Below are 16,813 nucleotides of genomic sequence, written 5' to 3' on the forward strand. Positions count from 1 at the left end.
CTAGACCCATATGGTGGAAAAACTGCTGCTTATGGATGAGGTCTTGGTGGCTCAGATAGCAGAGCGCTGGAGTGGAGTGGAGTAGACGAGGGACGGGAGGGGGTTAGGGTCGGCAACGCGCATGTAACTCCTCTGGAGTTGCAGGCGTACATAGGCTACGGATACTGCTTACCATCAGGCGGGCCGTATGCTTGTTTGCCACCGACGTAGTATAAAAAAAAGTATCGATCCAGAGGCCGTGAGTTCAAGTCTCACCCAAGACAATAATTTTTCCACTTTATAATTTATTCTAAGCTTAAAGAATATCGTCGTAAAATACATATTTTAATCATTAGGAAATTAACTTTAATAGGTAAGTTAAGAGTCCTTATTCCTACAGACGAGCGTATTTTGTAAAATGCTTCCTTTTTCATTCAAGATTACGACGTAACTATTAGTATTTATTCAAAAACTGATAACGTACTTAAATAATCGTTTCCTAAAGTAGGGGCTCCAACAGTTCAAATTTTCATTTTCTCTTTTAAACCTCTTTTTTAATGAGGTTTTTTTGGGAGTCTTTTCCAAATTTTGCAGTGAGATGTGGCGTTTCGGTTCTCAATTTTGCTATATACAAGAATCATTTGGTACATGAATGACTACAATTTGATTCAACATATCTCGTACGAGGGGCTGGAATGATTAACAATCGAAGCTTCATTTGAAAAAACTGATAAAATACCTTCCGAGTTTTCTTCATTTTTTTGGCGAAAACAGGGTTTTATTATATTTTATTTCCGCAAATTGTACGCATATTTTGCTTTAAAAATAATATTATAGCAAACTGTAACTTTATGTTAACCTATAAAAAAAAAAATCGTAACTATGGGACCTACATTGCCGTAAATTTATATTTTTATAAAACACGTATAAATCACGCAGCAGCGACGCCCCGCTCTCAGTCCGCGCGGAGCGCGCTTAGAGGACGGACCTGTGCTCGATTGTCAGGCATTCGTTGCGATCGTAATCAGCTACGGAGTTCCGAGAAGTGCTATATACTGCGATTAGAAAATCTTAATAAAAGTTCATTTTTTACAGTATGCCTAACAGACTCGCTTATTGATGGATTTTCAGTGTTACTTTTTTTTTAATACTAAGTCGGTGGCAAACAAGCATACGGCCCGCATATGTACGCCTGCAACTCCAGAGGAGTTACATGCGCGTTGCCGACCCTAACCCCCTCCCGCCCCTCGTTGAGCTCTGGCAACCTTACTCACCGGCAGGAACACAACACTATGAGTAAGGTCTAGTGTTATTTGGCTGCGATTTTCTGAAAAACGCATTTTCACTTGAAATTACGTTAGGGTTTGCATTATTATTTTTGACCCGGTTGAGGTCCAGGGTCTCATGATGGAATCAGGAGTTGGTCACTAGAACTCCTAATCTACTCATTATAATTTCATCGTGTTTGGGCTCAAAAGATTTGCCCTGATGAGCACCATCGATCTAGATGAGGTCCAGGGTCTCATGATGGAGTCAGGAGTTGGTCACCAGAACTCCTACTCTACTCATCATAACTCCATCGTGTTTGGGCTCAATAGAGTTGCCCTGACGAGCACCTTCAATCTAGATGAGGTCCAGGGTCTCATGATGGAGTCAGGAGCTGGTCACCAGAACTCCTAATCTACTCATCATAACTCCATCGTGTTTGGGTTCAATAGAGTTGCCCTGACGAGCACCATCAATCTAGATGAGGTCCAGGGTCTCATGATGGAGTCAGGAGCTGGTTACCAGAACTCCTAATCTACTCATCATAACTCCATCGTGTTTGGGCTCAATAGATTTGCCCTGATGAACACCATCGATCTAGATGAGGCCCAGGGTCTCATTATGGAGTCAGGAGTTGGTCACCAGAACTCCTAATCTACTCATCATAACCTCATCGTGTTCGGGCTCAATAGATTTGCCCTGACGAGCATCATCAATCTAGATAAAGTCCAGGGTCTCATGATGGAGTCAGGAGTTGGTCACTAGAACTCCTAATCTACTCATTATAATTCCAACGTGTTTGGGCTCAAAAGATTTGCCCTGATGAGCACCATCGATCTAGATGAGGTCCAGGGTCTCATGATGGAGTCAGGAGTTGGTCACCAGAACTCCTAATCTACTCATCATAACTCCATCGTGTTTGGGCTCAATAGATTTGCCCTCACGAGCACCATCAATCTAGATGATGTTCAGGGTCTCATGATGGAGTCAGGAGTTGGTCACCAGAACTCCTAAACTACTCATCATAACCTCATCGTGTTTGGGCTCAATAGATTTGCCCTGACGAGCATCATCAATCTAGATAAAGTCCAGGGTCTCATGATGGAGTCAGGATTTGGTCACTAGAACTCCTAATCTACTCATTATAATTCCAACGTGTTTGGGCTCAAAAGATTTGCCCTGACGAACACCATCGATCTAGATGAGGTCCAGGGTCTCATGACGGAGTCAGGAGTTGGTCACCAGAACTCCCCAGAACTCCTAATCTACTCATCATTCACTCCTAACCAACTCCTGACTCCGTCATGAGACCCTGGACCTCATCTAGATCGATGGTGTTCGTCAGGGCAAATCTTCTGAGCCCAAGCACGATGGAATTATAATGAGTAGATTAGGAGTTCTGGTGACCAACTCCTGACTCCATCATAAGAACCTGGATGGACTTCATTCGGGTCAAAAATAATAATACAAACCCTAACGTGATTTCAAATAACACTGAAACTCTATAGCACTAATGTGCGCAAACGATTGGCATCTTGACTACGCAGCATGGGTGCGTAGCCACCATGCCAATCGATACGACAACGAAACACTATCTGTCTCTCTCTCGTACTAATATGCACAAACGATTGGCATCTTGGCTGGGCAGCATGGGTGCGTAGCCAACATGCCAAACGTTTACGATACGACAAGGAAACACTATCTGTCTCTCTATCGCACTAATATGCGCAATCGATTGGCTTCTTGGCTAGGTATCATGGGTGCGTAGCCAACATGCCAATCGTTTACGATACGACAACGAAACACTACTCTCTCTCTATCGCACTAATATACGCAAACGATTGGTATTTTGGCTAGGCACTAAGCAAGTGTGTGGCCAACATGCCAATCGTTTACGATACGACAACGAAACACTATCTGTCTCTCTATCGCACTAATATACTTTATTTATACCTGCAGCCATTTAGTAACTTCTTCATTTTCCATTGGTGTGAAAGAGACAGAATAAAGAGCAAGGGTTATAGTACACTCTGTAGTCTGTACACTTAGTAGTAGTGTACATTAAAAAAAAAAACTACTGTGCATATAGTTATAGTATTCATCTGTATATATCCATTATGTATATTGTTATTGTCAATAAATAGATTTATTTAATTCTGTGCATATACAATAAAATAAAGAGTGCCCATATGATATCATATGACACTAAAATTAATGTTGCTTGAAATTATATTGAAAACTATCAAGATTATTCTAGTCTGCATTGAAACGCGCGTCGCGTTGCCGGCGCTCGCGTACCGAGCGCCAACGCCATCTATCGAGCGTTATTTCGTGAAATCGGAGAACGCTCCAAGGATTAAGGGCTCTTAACAAAAACTACAAACAAAAACAAATCATACAGTGAGTAAAGTTCGATTCACAAGAACTGGCACGAAAAGAATGAATGAAAATATCTATGGACAAAAGAAGAAGTTATTTAAGATACAAGTGCAGAAAATAGGAAATCGTGTTTTAATTTATCACCACTCGTTGCGAATTACCTATTCGCACGTGTATCGTACAACGTTTTACAGTACATATGGCTCTTTAAAGTTTCGACATATGTACGGAAAGTGATCATTCGCGCACACGTACGGGAAAGTAGCACCATATGTACTGTAAAAATATTAGAATAATAATCAAATATCGTTTTGATTGTTCATGAAACTAGCAACGATATGTAATAAATTTATCGTTAAAACCTTTTGTCATAGAAAACAAGAAGATAACTTCCGTGACACACAGACATATTAAAATGAGTCATTCACGTCTCAGGAGCACGATCATCATCGATCAGCGCCGGTCCAGTAACGCGAGCTCCCGATGATGCTCCTCGGTGCGGAGTGTAACATGGCGAGTGATTTTGGACTTAAAATACGTGAGTGAGATTTAATATACTTAATATCTCTGTGTCTAATGGAAGTTTTGTTATTAAAAAACCTACTCAGTGGTTACCAGTTTATTAATTTCAAAGGAACTTTAATTAATATTTGTTTGTTACTTTTACGAACAAACATAAAATCTGCGCAAAATCTTAAGCCAATATAATACTGATAATATGGGTAACTTCCAGGAGAAATGTTTACCAAGACAATGTTTGTAGCAAGTTATTACCGAATATTAAGTTTATAACTTGAAAGATGGAAATTCTTTCAACAAATTGAGATTGGTCTTCCGGTTCGAGCGCCAACTTGATAGTCACGCATCGTGAATAATTCCTTTGTTTTTTGCTCATTAATATCGTTTAAAGTGTAATATCGATAGCTTATTATATAGTAAAATAATGTGGTAGTGTACAGTGCGTGGAGAATTAATCTTGAAACGCGTTTAACCACCATTTTGGAGTTAACGACCTGTAGTCCACGGGCTACTTGTGAAGTCCAGCTATCGCTTTACAATAGTTAGTAAAATAAAATAAAATGCATTTATTTCAGACAAATAAGTGTTCATAGTTTGTTAGTAATAAGAAAACACTTAAATAACTATATAAGTACAGTCAGCATCAAAAGTAGCGGATCAAACAAGGTTTCGAAAGTATCTACCATTCTGTAACAGCTTAACAAAATGTGATGGTTCTATATGTAAAACAATTAAGACTATAAAAGATATACTGTTGAACGTAAATTTTAGAGATTTATCTATATTTGGAAAAGTTATCCGGAATAACAGATACTTTTGGCGCGTTGTTTCATCCGCTACTAATTGCTGCTGACTGTACCTAAACTTAAGTGAAGCGAGGACCCATGCCTGATTAGGCAACTGTCCCACCGTGTCCCACCATAAAATCACCGTACACTGTCTTGTACTAACCGTAAAATTTTAGTCGTAATTAAAGCTCCTAATACCTTGACACTGGCGAAATTGTCCCAATGGACTGAAGCCATTTAATTTTATAAGAATGAATGAAGTAAGTTTGTAAGGAAATTCAATTTATAGGAGTAATTCTCGTAGGATTTAATTGTATTATAAATACAATCTTAACTGATGATAATGGTCTGGGGACTTGAATACCTCTTGTGTTGTTTTGATTGAGTTTAAACCTTTCGGAGCCAAAATTACCTAAAGATAATTTAATTGTTTAACGTAGTTTTGTACGCTGCAAAGTACATAGATACCTACTGATATATTATTAATATCATCATGGGAATATAGTTAACAGAATCTTAGTCACATAAGTTTATTTTTAAGCATAAGGGAACGTAGATGATACTCGTAAATGGTATAAAGGGGCCCACCTAACAGTCCACGGGACAGTATCAGCCTGTCAGTTAGACCCACAGAGACTATATTGAGATAGAAGGAAAGAGTGTATGTCCCATGCGTGCAAAAAGTCGCCGCGCGGCTCTTATGCTCGCCGCAAACATTAAACGGCTGCCGACCGTTTTCCGCGTGAAACGTCAGATTTCAAAATCAAAACGACTGTTTGTTCCATACTTAATTGTTCAAACACCACAAATAAAGTTGGAGCTGTTAATCCTGGTATTTCCTTTCATCGGTAAGTACTCTTTGTCTTAAAATATCTGTTATTTAATTAAAAAACAATTTATATTGTGTCCGTGTATTATTTTCATCATGACAGGAGTTGGCGATTTCGTGTTTTCATTGTGGTTTGAATTTGCCGAGCCAGACTTAGCGTGCGTTCAAAACAAGCGATGTATAAAGTCCATTTGACATTTGACGTTTAACGTAATTATGTACGCTGCAAAGTACATAGGTATAATATAGTTGAGAGAATCTTAGTCATATAAGTATATTTTTTAAGCATTTTTTAAGCATGATTCTACGTTGGTAGATGGTACTCCTAAATGGTATAAAGGGGCCCACTGATTAACAGTCCGCCGGACGGTAACGGTCTGTCAGTTGTTCAGAACTGTCAACTTTTTGTTCTAACTGACAGGCCGATACTGTCCGGCGGACTGTTAATCAGTGGGCCCCGTAAGAAAGTAACGTTCGGATGTCAACAACTGCAAAGTGCATGCCATCCATGATGACGCGCAGATTTGTCAAATCTAACCTTTAATAACATGACAATAAGAGTCAAGTGTCTTCTATACTGATGCGGTGTCGTTGATGCCGCCACTGAGGACAAAGAACAATCTCTGCCTGAGGACAATCTGTATCTGAAAATGTCCTTGATAAAATGTGTGACGTTCGCCAATCATTTTATTAAATATGTATACAAATTACAAATACAGCAGCGGCAACAACGATACTGCAACAGTAATGCAGCTGCAGTTGTTGACATCCAAACGTCACCTTTAGGGTGAGATGTTAATTATGCGTTTGTTTGTTTACACAATACATCTTCAATACAAATCTTGTAAAATTAATTTCATGAACACTAGATATTGGTCTCAATCAAACAATTTTTCGTGTTATGGCTCCATCAAGGTGTTGATGATTCTGCGAATGTCGAGGTTGGATAAGACACGGCTAGTATATGAATCTTATCATATTACGATCTTAGACAGTGCGATATTGGTCTGGTCTGTCATTGCCTTTGAGTTCGTGTAGCTACCGTTGGCGCTAGTTATGTAGCTGTAATGTTCAGCCAAGGTATGGTTGGACCGGACCGATACAGTGTTATGTGTACGATGCTTGATTTTATATAAATAACCCTTATTTAATTACCTTATTATTTAGATGATGTTTACCTATTATCTTTATGTATTATATGTGTTTCCATGTACATTTATTCTCAGGCATTTGTATTGTATTGTATTAATTTAGTCGTTGTGTTGTATCTTCATGCTGTGTAATTTTTCCCATTTAACCATTTGTTCACTCTATATTATATTATGTCTTTCTTCTTCTTGTCTTACCTTCCGTGGTTCTTCTCACTTGATGGTCAGCGCTGGAAGCCACCAGCAACATGCTGAGGTGGGCCATATCGTAGTACTTTACCTCTATAGTTTTTGTGTTTTGTTAGAGTATGTTATTTGTCTCGTTTGTGTTTACGAATATAAATAATTATATTCTATTCTAAATTGACCTAATACATTTTCTAAGTGTGCGCTTTCATACACAAGTTCTTAAAGTATAGTTCTTTCTTTTAACAGGCAAAACTGCAATACACTCAATCAATAATATCATATTAGCTCGTTTCTACATCTTTTTACCAGACGTTTCGCGATTTCTCAAAAAAACTTTGCCCGCTGGGACCCTATGACCTAGAGTTTCAACGCCAAATGGTACAAAATAGTACTCCGAGGCTCATATATTTATTACGTTTCAAAATTTCGCCGTTTTTCGCCGCTGCGCCCGCTTTTACATTAGTCCGTTGGAGGTGGGACGGCGCCAGTATGTCTAATGGTGTATCATAACTCTATCTTGATTTGATACACTATTGTATGTAAGACTGGTCATTATAATTCTTAAGAGCTCTGTTCTTATCGGTACTAACTGGTCTGTATGGAATGGTAATAGTATCTCCCTCGATACATATTATAATTTATGTTAAAACCCTTAAATAAACACTTCCCGACTGCCGTCAAAAGCTTCCCTTTTAAAGTGTCGTTCCTAATAACCCTTCAGTAGGTAAATAGTTAAGTAGACTTTGACATCGCTACAGAGTTTCTGCAGTAATGGAAGAACTTCCAATGATTAACGGGGTAAGTGCGGTAGGTACTTATTGGAATTATTGGTGAAAGTTTCTTTGTAACTTGTATTGAACAGTACCTTGTGTTAGTGATTTATCATGGCCGTGAAAAAGATGAAGAGACGTTTGATGCTTGAAAACTTTTCGGGTTCTAAGTAGTTCTAGTTCCTAAGTATTGAAGATGTACGTATGTATGTATAAAACTCTTTATTGTACAAAACACAAAACATATTTTACACATTTTTTAACAATTTGGTAATTTATTTAAGTAATATATAAAAAAAATCATCTCATGTTTTGAAAAACAACTAGCCACTGTATTTCTGAAAAGTGTGTAGAAATTGATACGTTTATGCACAAGGGTTTTTAACTTTCCCAGTACGTTTTTTCGTTTATATTACCATAAGCAATAAAAAAATTGATATTAAATGGATTTGTTGGACAATTTCCATTCTAATATTTAACTTCCCATTCCATAAAACACGACACTATTACCTAAATTGTTAATTAAAAGTACCCTCAAGAAATACTATGAAAGTTTATACCTAGTCATGTTATTATACTTTCACATGTATTTTAATTTCTTTGTATTCGAAATTAGAGTATTTAACTCGGGTGAAAGGTACCATTTCAGTCTCGGACTATTGGCGCTCTCACTGCGCTCGAGCGCCAAACTACCTCAACAGAATTAAGTGCCTTTCGTCTCTTGGTTAACAATCTACTATTTCAGGATTAGTCCAAAACTTGGTCGAATAACATCGGCCTGTTTGCATTGGTTGATATGGATTCTTTCTTAATTTTTTTCCCATATAGTCGTCGCTCTTATCTATGACTAGTCCCTCCAATAAGCCTCAACCGAGCATCGACATCAAGCGTCTCCATCAAACTCCTCCTTCTCGGCTTCACCAATGCCACTGGAGTTTCAATACAGATGGCGCCAGCAGCTTCGGACGGCCATAAATACCTTTGACGTTTTATTTAGTCGACTAATATCATCTTCATACACAGTCCATAGATACTGATAATTGATAAATCACTTATCTTACCTCAACTCTTCCTTCATTAGGACTCCTCCCTCCAACAAGCCTCAACCGAGCATCGCCATCCAGTGTCTCCATCAAACTCCTCCTTCTGGGTTTCACCAGTGCTACTGGTGTTTCAGTACAGATGGCGCCAGCAGCTTCGGAAGGCTCACAGTCGGATGAGCCCCAGCCGCTGAAGATGCAGTGGTTCAGGGATGGCTCTGTACCTTCGCAGACTACATCATCCATCCAGAACTTTCCTGGAGAAAAAAATGTGATTAATGGGATATGATTGGAATTTTATTCAAGATACTTTAAGGTTAGTTTTGTATCTAAGACATACTATCGAATCGATTTTGAGTTTCTGTACGCATATAATGATTGCACTTTTATACATAGTCTATTTATCAGCAACCACGAAGACATACCGGCAGATCTTAGAGCTTGAAGCTCCCGAGAGTATGAAATTCATTGATAAAGTCGTCACACACTTTTGCGGCTGATGGTACAGTCACGGAATTTCAAGGTTTGTCACTTTTAGATTCTATGTAATGATTTTAAGATTCAGAAGTGACAAAATTTCAAATTCCGTGACTGTACATGTCTTTCCTCTTAAACCCTTAGCTTAGTAAAACCTCATACTTAAAACGTATTTATGACAATGCGCATATTTTAACCTCTTGAGTTTTTAATATCTATAACTCTATAGGCTACGGTCTTCGCTAACAAGCAAACCGGTCGTTGTCTTTTGTTGAATATGGGTTGATATCTGAAAAACTTTTGAGAACGAATAATAAGCATTAATGACTTAATTTATGTTTTATTAAGAAAGGTCTTACAAATACATTAAGTGAAGTTGAAAGATCAAGACAAACGATTATTAGTTACTTGAGGCTTGAAGCGCGTTTATGAATAAGAGGGGGTAACATCTCTTTATGGTATCAATGATTGTACCTACATAAGTATATTTTATAACTGTTCTTTTAAAACTCTGAAGCTCATAACTCTTACACCTCTCGTAAAACAAACTCATTTCTTTCAATATCATGTAAGTACCTAAGTAGTTTATATATCTTTCCGTCGCTGTTATATACCGTCTGTTCAATACAAATAAGAGTACGAGAGAGGGTTATTTTATAGATGCCGTCGTAAAAATTTAATAAAGACCCTTTTAAGGCGCAATCAATGTCCAAGCCACAAACGTATAAAATAAAGCCAAGAGTTCCACGATCTTTAATCTGCTGAGGTATCGAGAGGAATTTTATCGTCTGATCTTTGTATCTTCGCCGAAATTAATTGCGAGGGAATGCTACGAGTACAAATGAAAGTTACAATACAATATTTTTTGTTTTTCATTTGTTCATCGATAATAAAAATAGTTCGGACGTGAATTCCGTGGATTCTGTGCTAGTGCAGCTTCTGTGCCGTATAAACAAAAAAAAAAGCTTGAACTACAAAAAGACAAATAGCCAAAGTCTGCCCCATATGGTTAAAAACGATATTTTTCAGACAACTTTTAGGCAGGGGGAAAGATATCTGTCTTAGGTTTTTGTAACAAGAAAAATACCCATGTTGACTGAATAAGGGACCAAAGAAGACATAAGATATGAATTAGGTAAGAGATGACTTCCAGACATTGTATTGTGTGTATTGAAAAAAAAAACAATCAGGACACGAGCTCTGGGTATTTTCGACCTAAGAAAGTGGGAGGATGCAGCCTACCTCTTGCAAAAAGCAGAGTGGAAGAGGTAAGACTTACTCCTCGCTTCTCCATACTGGGCGGCATGTGTGGCGACTCCGCTCTGGTTCCACTGCCTGCAGACTACCTAGGCGGCCGCGTCGTGGTAAATGTAAAGTTCCCTGTGTATGTGTCATTGTAGATCTGAGGAAGGAAATTACTTAGGTTTCGCCTCTCCGTACTGCGCGGGGTCTGTGGCGACTCCGCTCTGGTTCCAGCGACTGCACTACCTGGGCGGCCGCGTCATCCCAAGAGTCGTCACATACGGCGCCCCACTGGCCGCCGTGGTAGATGTATACGTTGCCTGTGTAGTGTATATATCATTGTAGGTCTGTAAATGAAAATGACTTACTTTTCGCCTCTCCTTACTGAGCGGCGTGTGTGGCGACTCCGCTCAGCTTCCACCGACGGCAGACTACCTCAGCCGCGTCGTCACAAATGGTCGCCCACCGGCCGCTGTGGTAGATACGTTCCCTGTGTATGTGTCATTCTAGATCGGTGGATGAGTGACTTACTTTTCGCCTCTCCATACTGCGCGGCGTGTGTGGCGATTCCGCTCCGGTTCCAGTGACTGCAGACTACCTGGGCGGCCGCGTCGTCCCAAGAGTCGTCACATACAGCGCCCCACCGGCCGCCGTGGTAGATGTATACGTTGCCTGTGAACAAACTCATTTTAATAATCTTTCCATCAGCATTATATTATCACTTACTGATTTTGATGTAAGGTCAATACGGCTGAGTGTGGCATACGGATAAGTGTGGCTGACCTTTACATTGGGGCCTGTTTATATTGTTTAGTGGTAATTGCGTAGTGAATTCGCATTGTCTATGTCATTATGGCAAGTCCTTTTTAGTAAAAAAAAAAATTATTGCACCCCAATCCTTTTAGAAAATATTACTAAATTCCTTATAGTAAAAATATCCCCAGTTAGACCCAGTAATCATTTGCTTACAATCGAAAAGCTTTTCCATGAATTCGTTTTTCTTATAAAGCTTAAAAATAAATTAAAAGTGGAAGCTTAATAGCATCGTTCGCAGCTGTTTCTGGTTGATAAAAAAATAATTTCGTAATTGTTTTCCGCAATATCTGTAGAATATTCTGGATATGACACACATTGGATTACTAGGAATTCATAAACGTGAGCGCTTGGAGTGACAATTGTAACACATGTTTTGTTCTTGGGCTTTCGCGGATCACTTGTCACAGATGGATAGACGCTTCCAAAAATGTGTGACTATTTTATTTCACCTCACGGGCCTAACAAAGATGACAATTGTACATCGACATACAGATCGGGATGACAGATGCTACAACATGACACATAACATAAGTATTTTCATGCATTATTTAAATTTTGATTGGTGTTTTAAATATATTAGCGACTGGCATCTTGGGTAGGCCCCTTGGTACCAGAAACATAAAAACCAGAAAGTTGTGCCAAAAATTCTATTTGCAACTGGCAGAGACTGAGGACGGCGACGCCGAAGTTCGCAAATTGCGGGCATTTTTCTCCTACTCCAAGAAAAGCATAAGTGCAGTGACGGAGGAAGTTCGCTTTAGACCCTGTGCTGTTCGTAATACCATGATTACTTTTATGTACTTAATGTTATTATTATTAGTAAAGAAGGGATACCTATATTTTTAAGGTAATTTTTATTTATGGATACTGTTTATTGTTTATTTTATTAACCAACTCTGTAACACGGTTGTACAATAAAGAATTATCTTATCTTATCTTATCTTATTTTATCGGTTGTCGGATATAACAACAAAGAAGCAAAAGTAAAAAAGTGCCTTTACAGTACATATGGGGGCTATTTTATAGCACTAGTGCCATATGTACTGTAAAACGTTGTACGATACATGTGCGAATAGGTAATTCGCAACTCGTGTCGATTTAAAACACTCCCTTCGGTCGTGTTTTAATTTATCGCCACTCGTTTCGAATTTCCTATTTTTCGCACTTGTATCGTAATGTACTATTTTATATATTGTTTTACATTTAAGTATAAGTTATTGTTTGTTCTAGAAAAGAAAGCGTTAATGCAAAAATAAAATGACTTAGTGCCATAGGACATTTTCAGCTGTTTTTCTCCAAAGGTCATCCGACATCCGATATCAGATGAGACAATTTGAAAACGCTTTAACAGTCACACCAAATAAGTAGGTATGCTATAGTTGACATTCGGTATAAGCTGACGACGGATTTTACTGGTGCAGCCGTTTACAACAAAAAACGCCTGTCGGCCCAATTCGAAAAATGCTTATAGGATGTCACAGTGATACGATACCGATCTATCAGTGTCAAGAGCGACATTTTGTCAACCAAAAACTTCACTTTTGACATTTTTAGATCGGTATCGCATCGCTGTGACATCTTATAAGCATATATTGTTCGAATTGGGCCGTGTGTAAGGAGTCTTAGTAGGTAAATGCTTTGTAATGAGGTGTCTATCACGGTCAGTCTATGAGGGCTTGAATACAAAATATACGGCGTAAACATACTAAAGTGTTTTGTAACTACTTTTATAATATTCAAAATATCCGTTAATAATAAATATGAAAATAAATAAATAATCGACTATTGTTTAACAAAATTTATCTCATAAGTCATAAATATATTTTTAGATAATGGTAGCTACTAATAATAAAAAAATATGATGATGAAATTAAAGTTTCAAGTCATACAACACATCAAGATATTAACTAACACACACACTTACACTTCAACACAAACACTGTCTTCACACACACACACTTCACACACACTTTTAAATAACATACACTTTTAGAGCTCCTAGTTCAATTGTTCAAAAGAACACATTGCTAATATTGCTATATGAAATATGTTTTGTTCCTAGTGTGCGGCACTGTGCAGCACAATCATTTTTGTACTGACTACTAAATATTAAATTTATACTTGTGCCGCGAAACGGGGTGCAGGACGCAGCTCTCGGCGCTCGTACAGTGGCATCCCGCAAATCACGTTTTTATTGGAAGTGTATAGCATGCACCATAGTTCTCGAGTTCCTGATACTTTATAGCAATAGTTCTGGGGTTTTTATCATAAAAACCAAAATACTATGCATTTTTACCAAATGATATGCTAATAATAAATTTTGAACATATGTATACCGAAACAAACTAGTGCTTCTTTGAGTTGTAGACTTTGCGAAACACCATGGCTATGCCATTTTGAAAAAAAAAAACCATACCTTATTATAAACTCACATGACTATTTTTATAGTTTCAATTGGTATTTTTTATCAACTATTGTCATATATATGCATCAAATTTTCAAGAGAATCGGTTGAGTAATGTGACATCTAGAGGAGAACAGCCGGAGAGCCGGACAAAGGGTGACATTTTGACCATCAGTCATGTGTTCTATAAATATTATAATATTGATCAAGTGAGCGCGAAGCTTCCCCGTATCAGCTTAGGGAAAAAAATGCACCAATCATACTCTGTGTAGTGACTTTATAGGTCATACTAAAAGACGTATATTATGGGACCAATGCCAAAATCACGAAAAAAATTTGGCTGCCCCATATAAATCAGCGGCATTACGTCAGCCAGATTGTATGGAACAGCCAAATTTTGGCTGCCCCATATAAATCAGCGGCATTACGTCAGCCAGAATGTATGAAACAGCCAAATTTTGGCTGCCCCATATAAATCAGCGGCATTACGTCAGCCAGAATCTATGAAACAGCCAAATTTTGGCTGCCCCATATAAATCAGCGGCATTACGTCAGCCAGATTGTATGGAACAGCCAAATTTTGGCTGCCCCATATAAATCAGCGGCATTACGTCAGCCAGAATCTATGAAACAGCCAAATTTTGGCTGCCCCATAGAAATCAGCGGCATTACGTCAGCCAGAATGTATGAAACAGCCAAATTTTCGTCATTTCGGCATTTGGTCCCATAATATACGTCGTTTAGTATGACCTATAAAGTCACTACACAGAGTATGGTTGGTGCATTTTTTTCCCTAAGCTGATATGGGGAAGCTTCGCGCTCACTTGATCAATATTATAATATTTATAGTAGTAATATGTACAATGGTAGGATTAAAAGGTAGACGGATTAAATAACTAATTTATAAGCAGGGTGATAGTTTCGTGGGTAATACAGTCTAGTAACTATTTAACCTAACCTAACCTAATCTTTAGGCTTAAAAGAAACTTTTATCTAATATAAAATTTAGGATTTAATTAAATATTTTTGGCCTGGTAATCTTCAACATGGGATGATTGTAAGTATATCTTGTTTAAGGCTTATAAAATAATGCAGGATATAGTGGAAATATCGCTTCCGGTAGTTCGGTTGGTACTTAGAGCCGTAAATTTGAATTCAATCGAATCGTGTCCATGTCATCTAATTTTCCATTTTTTTTTATAGAAAAACTATTTCACCACGAAAATGATAAATTATACATTAAAATGTTGTTAATTACATGAATATGACGAATAATGAACAAAATAGTGATCTGGTTGGTGAAATAAAAGTAGCAAAGGAGAAAATTAATACTTACAGCCTAATGAAACAAAAAAAAAGCAAGTGTGTGTTACCAATGATATTTGATACGTTGAAAACAGTAAAATAAAACTGTACCTTCAAATTGGTTTGGACCGCCGAAAAGCTTTATTCTCCCTTCAGCCGTTTTTTGCTTGTTTAGTAGTTTCTGAACGAAAGCAGCGCGGGCGGCCCGGTCAGTGTCGTTCAAATCACGACTAGTGACTTCCACGAGTACCGCGACAGTAATGAAACATTTCACTGCAAATTTCATGGTAGCACTTGAACTAAACTTTTTGGTACCTTCGGCTGTTCTTTGGTTTTAACGATCACTTACTTGCAGCGTATCAATGCATATAAAGCTCGTGGATATCTGTTTAGTTAAATGTCGTACATGGGGATCAAAAAAAAATTTTTTTTAAATTTTATACTTACACTTCTTAACAAAATACCATAAAAAATTAAACTGTAATCATTTAACTAAAAGGTGAACATTATTTTCGTGGACTTATTTTTGACCACTCTGTGACGCTTCTATTTTTGTCTTTTATCAAATAAAAAAAAAATAGTGCTATTGCATGACTCTAGCTGTAGATTATAATTATCTTGTGAGAAATTAAAAACTCCACTCTGCTACATTTTTTGTAGACAAAAAACAAGGCAACGAAAAGATATTTTTGATCAAAATATACCCTTTTATCTTTGATATTTAAATGCAACACTTCTCAAAAATATGCCGCAATAAACAATTTTGTCAATATACTCGTATTTTGGGCCGACCTGTTAATGTATTGATATTTCTAACACTCATTTGTTATTCAAGTAACATTTCATAGTTAGTTTTTCACACACTGCGCACTAAAAGAAAATTGGATTTGAAATTAAAAATAGTTTTGTTAAACAAGTTTGCACCAGCGGACATCGAAATCGAGAAATTGTCAATCAAAAACGTAGAACGTCAATTCGTTAGTTCTGATTGTCAAAACGGTGACCAATAAACTAAACATTTTATCAAACACGTTTTGAAATTTAAAATATGAACTACTTTTGTTGTTCTTTTTAATAAATTAACTAATATTGGAACTATTATGCGACTAGACGTGAACAATTATCGCACTGTATTGAGTCTATTGCGTGCTTAGAATCATGTGTTATTAATTGTTTATATAAGAACGTCATACTAGTTCAATGTTAAGAATATATGACTTTGCCATGTGCTGATGAGTTCATGGTTTAAGGGGAAGATCGTCATTACTGAAAATCGATAATGTTACAACTGGGGAATAAATTAAATTGTTTTATTATGTATCTTGTAAATTATAAACATATATAATTGTTAGAATAATAAAATAACGTAGACGTAATTATTTCAGTTTAAATGTTAAGTGTTTAATAGGTACAACAAAAGGAACATATAGTTGCTACTATTTTTTTGTACATGCCCAATACTTGTTTGTACTAGGTACAGTAGAAGAATCATTGCTTAATAACTAATGAATTTCCCTATATTTTTTAATTAATTATTATTGCAAATAAAACCATAGTCAAATATATATTATGAGTCATATTTATAGCACAAAGCTGCTGCTGTTGGCGAAGTTCATTATTCATCAATCTTATATCATACAAAATTATTCATATTGAATCTAT

At 37.3% G+C, this 16,813-nt stretch overlaps 1 protein-coding gene across 2 annotated transcripts in view; it reads right to left on the minus strand.

Moving 5' to 3' along the window:
* The window catches only part of LOC133529648 (lysyl oxidase homolog 2A), a 39,810-nt gene extending 23,259 nt beyond the window's left edge, over positions 1–16,551 (minus strand). Inside the window, exons 1-4 of one of the 2 annotated variants that reach the window (XM_061867416.1) lie at positions 16,209–16,551; positions 15,263–16,021; positions 11,158–11,298; positions 8,929–9,164 (exon numbers count right to left, since the gene is read on the minus strand). In XM_061867416.1, coding sequence (XP_061723400.1) covers positions 8,929–9,164; positions 11,158–11,298; positions 15,263–15,437 — 552 coding nt within the window. In that variant the 5' untranslated portion in view covers positions 15,438–16,021; positions 16,209–16,551. Of the gene's footprint in view, positions 1–8,928; positions 9,165–11,157; positions 11,299–15,262 lie in introns of both variants that reach the window. The other variant, XM_061867415.1, reaches the window with a different exon arrangement.
* Positions 16,552–16,813: the final 262 nt, after the last annotated feature.

This window comes from Cydia pomonella, chromosome 21, assembly GCF_033807575.1.
Source record: "Cydia pomonella isolate Wapato2018A chromosome 21, ilCydPomo1, whole genome shotgun sequence".
Lineage (NCBI taxonomy): Eukaryota > Metazoa > Arthropoda > Insecta > Lepidoptera > Tortricidae > Cydia > Cydia pomonella.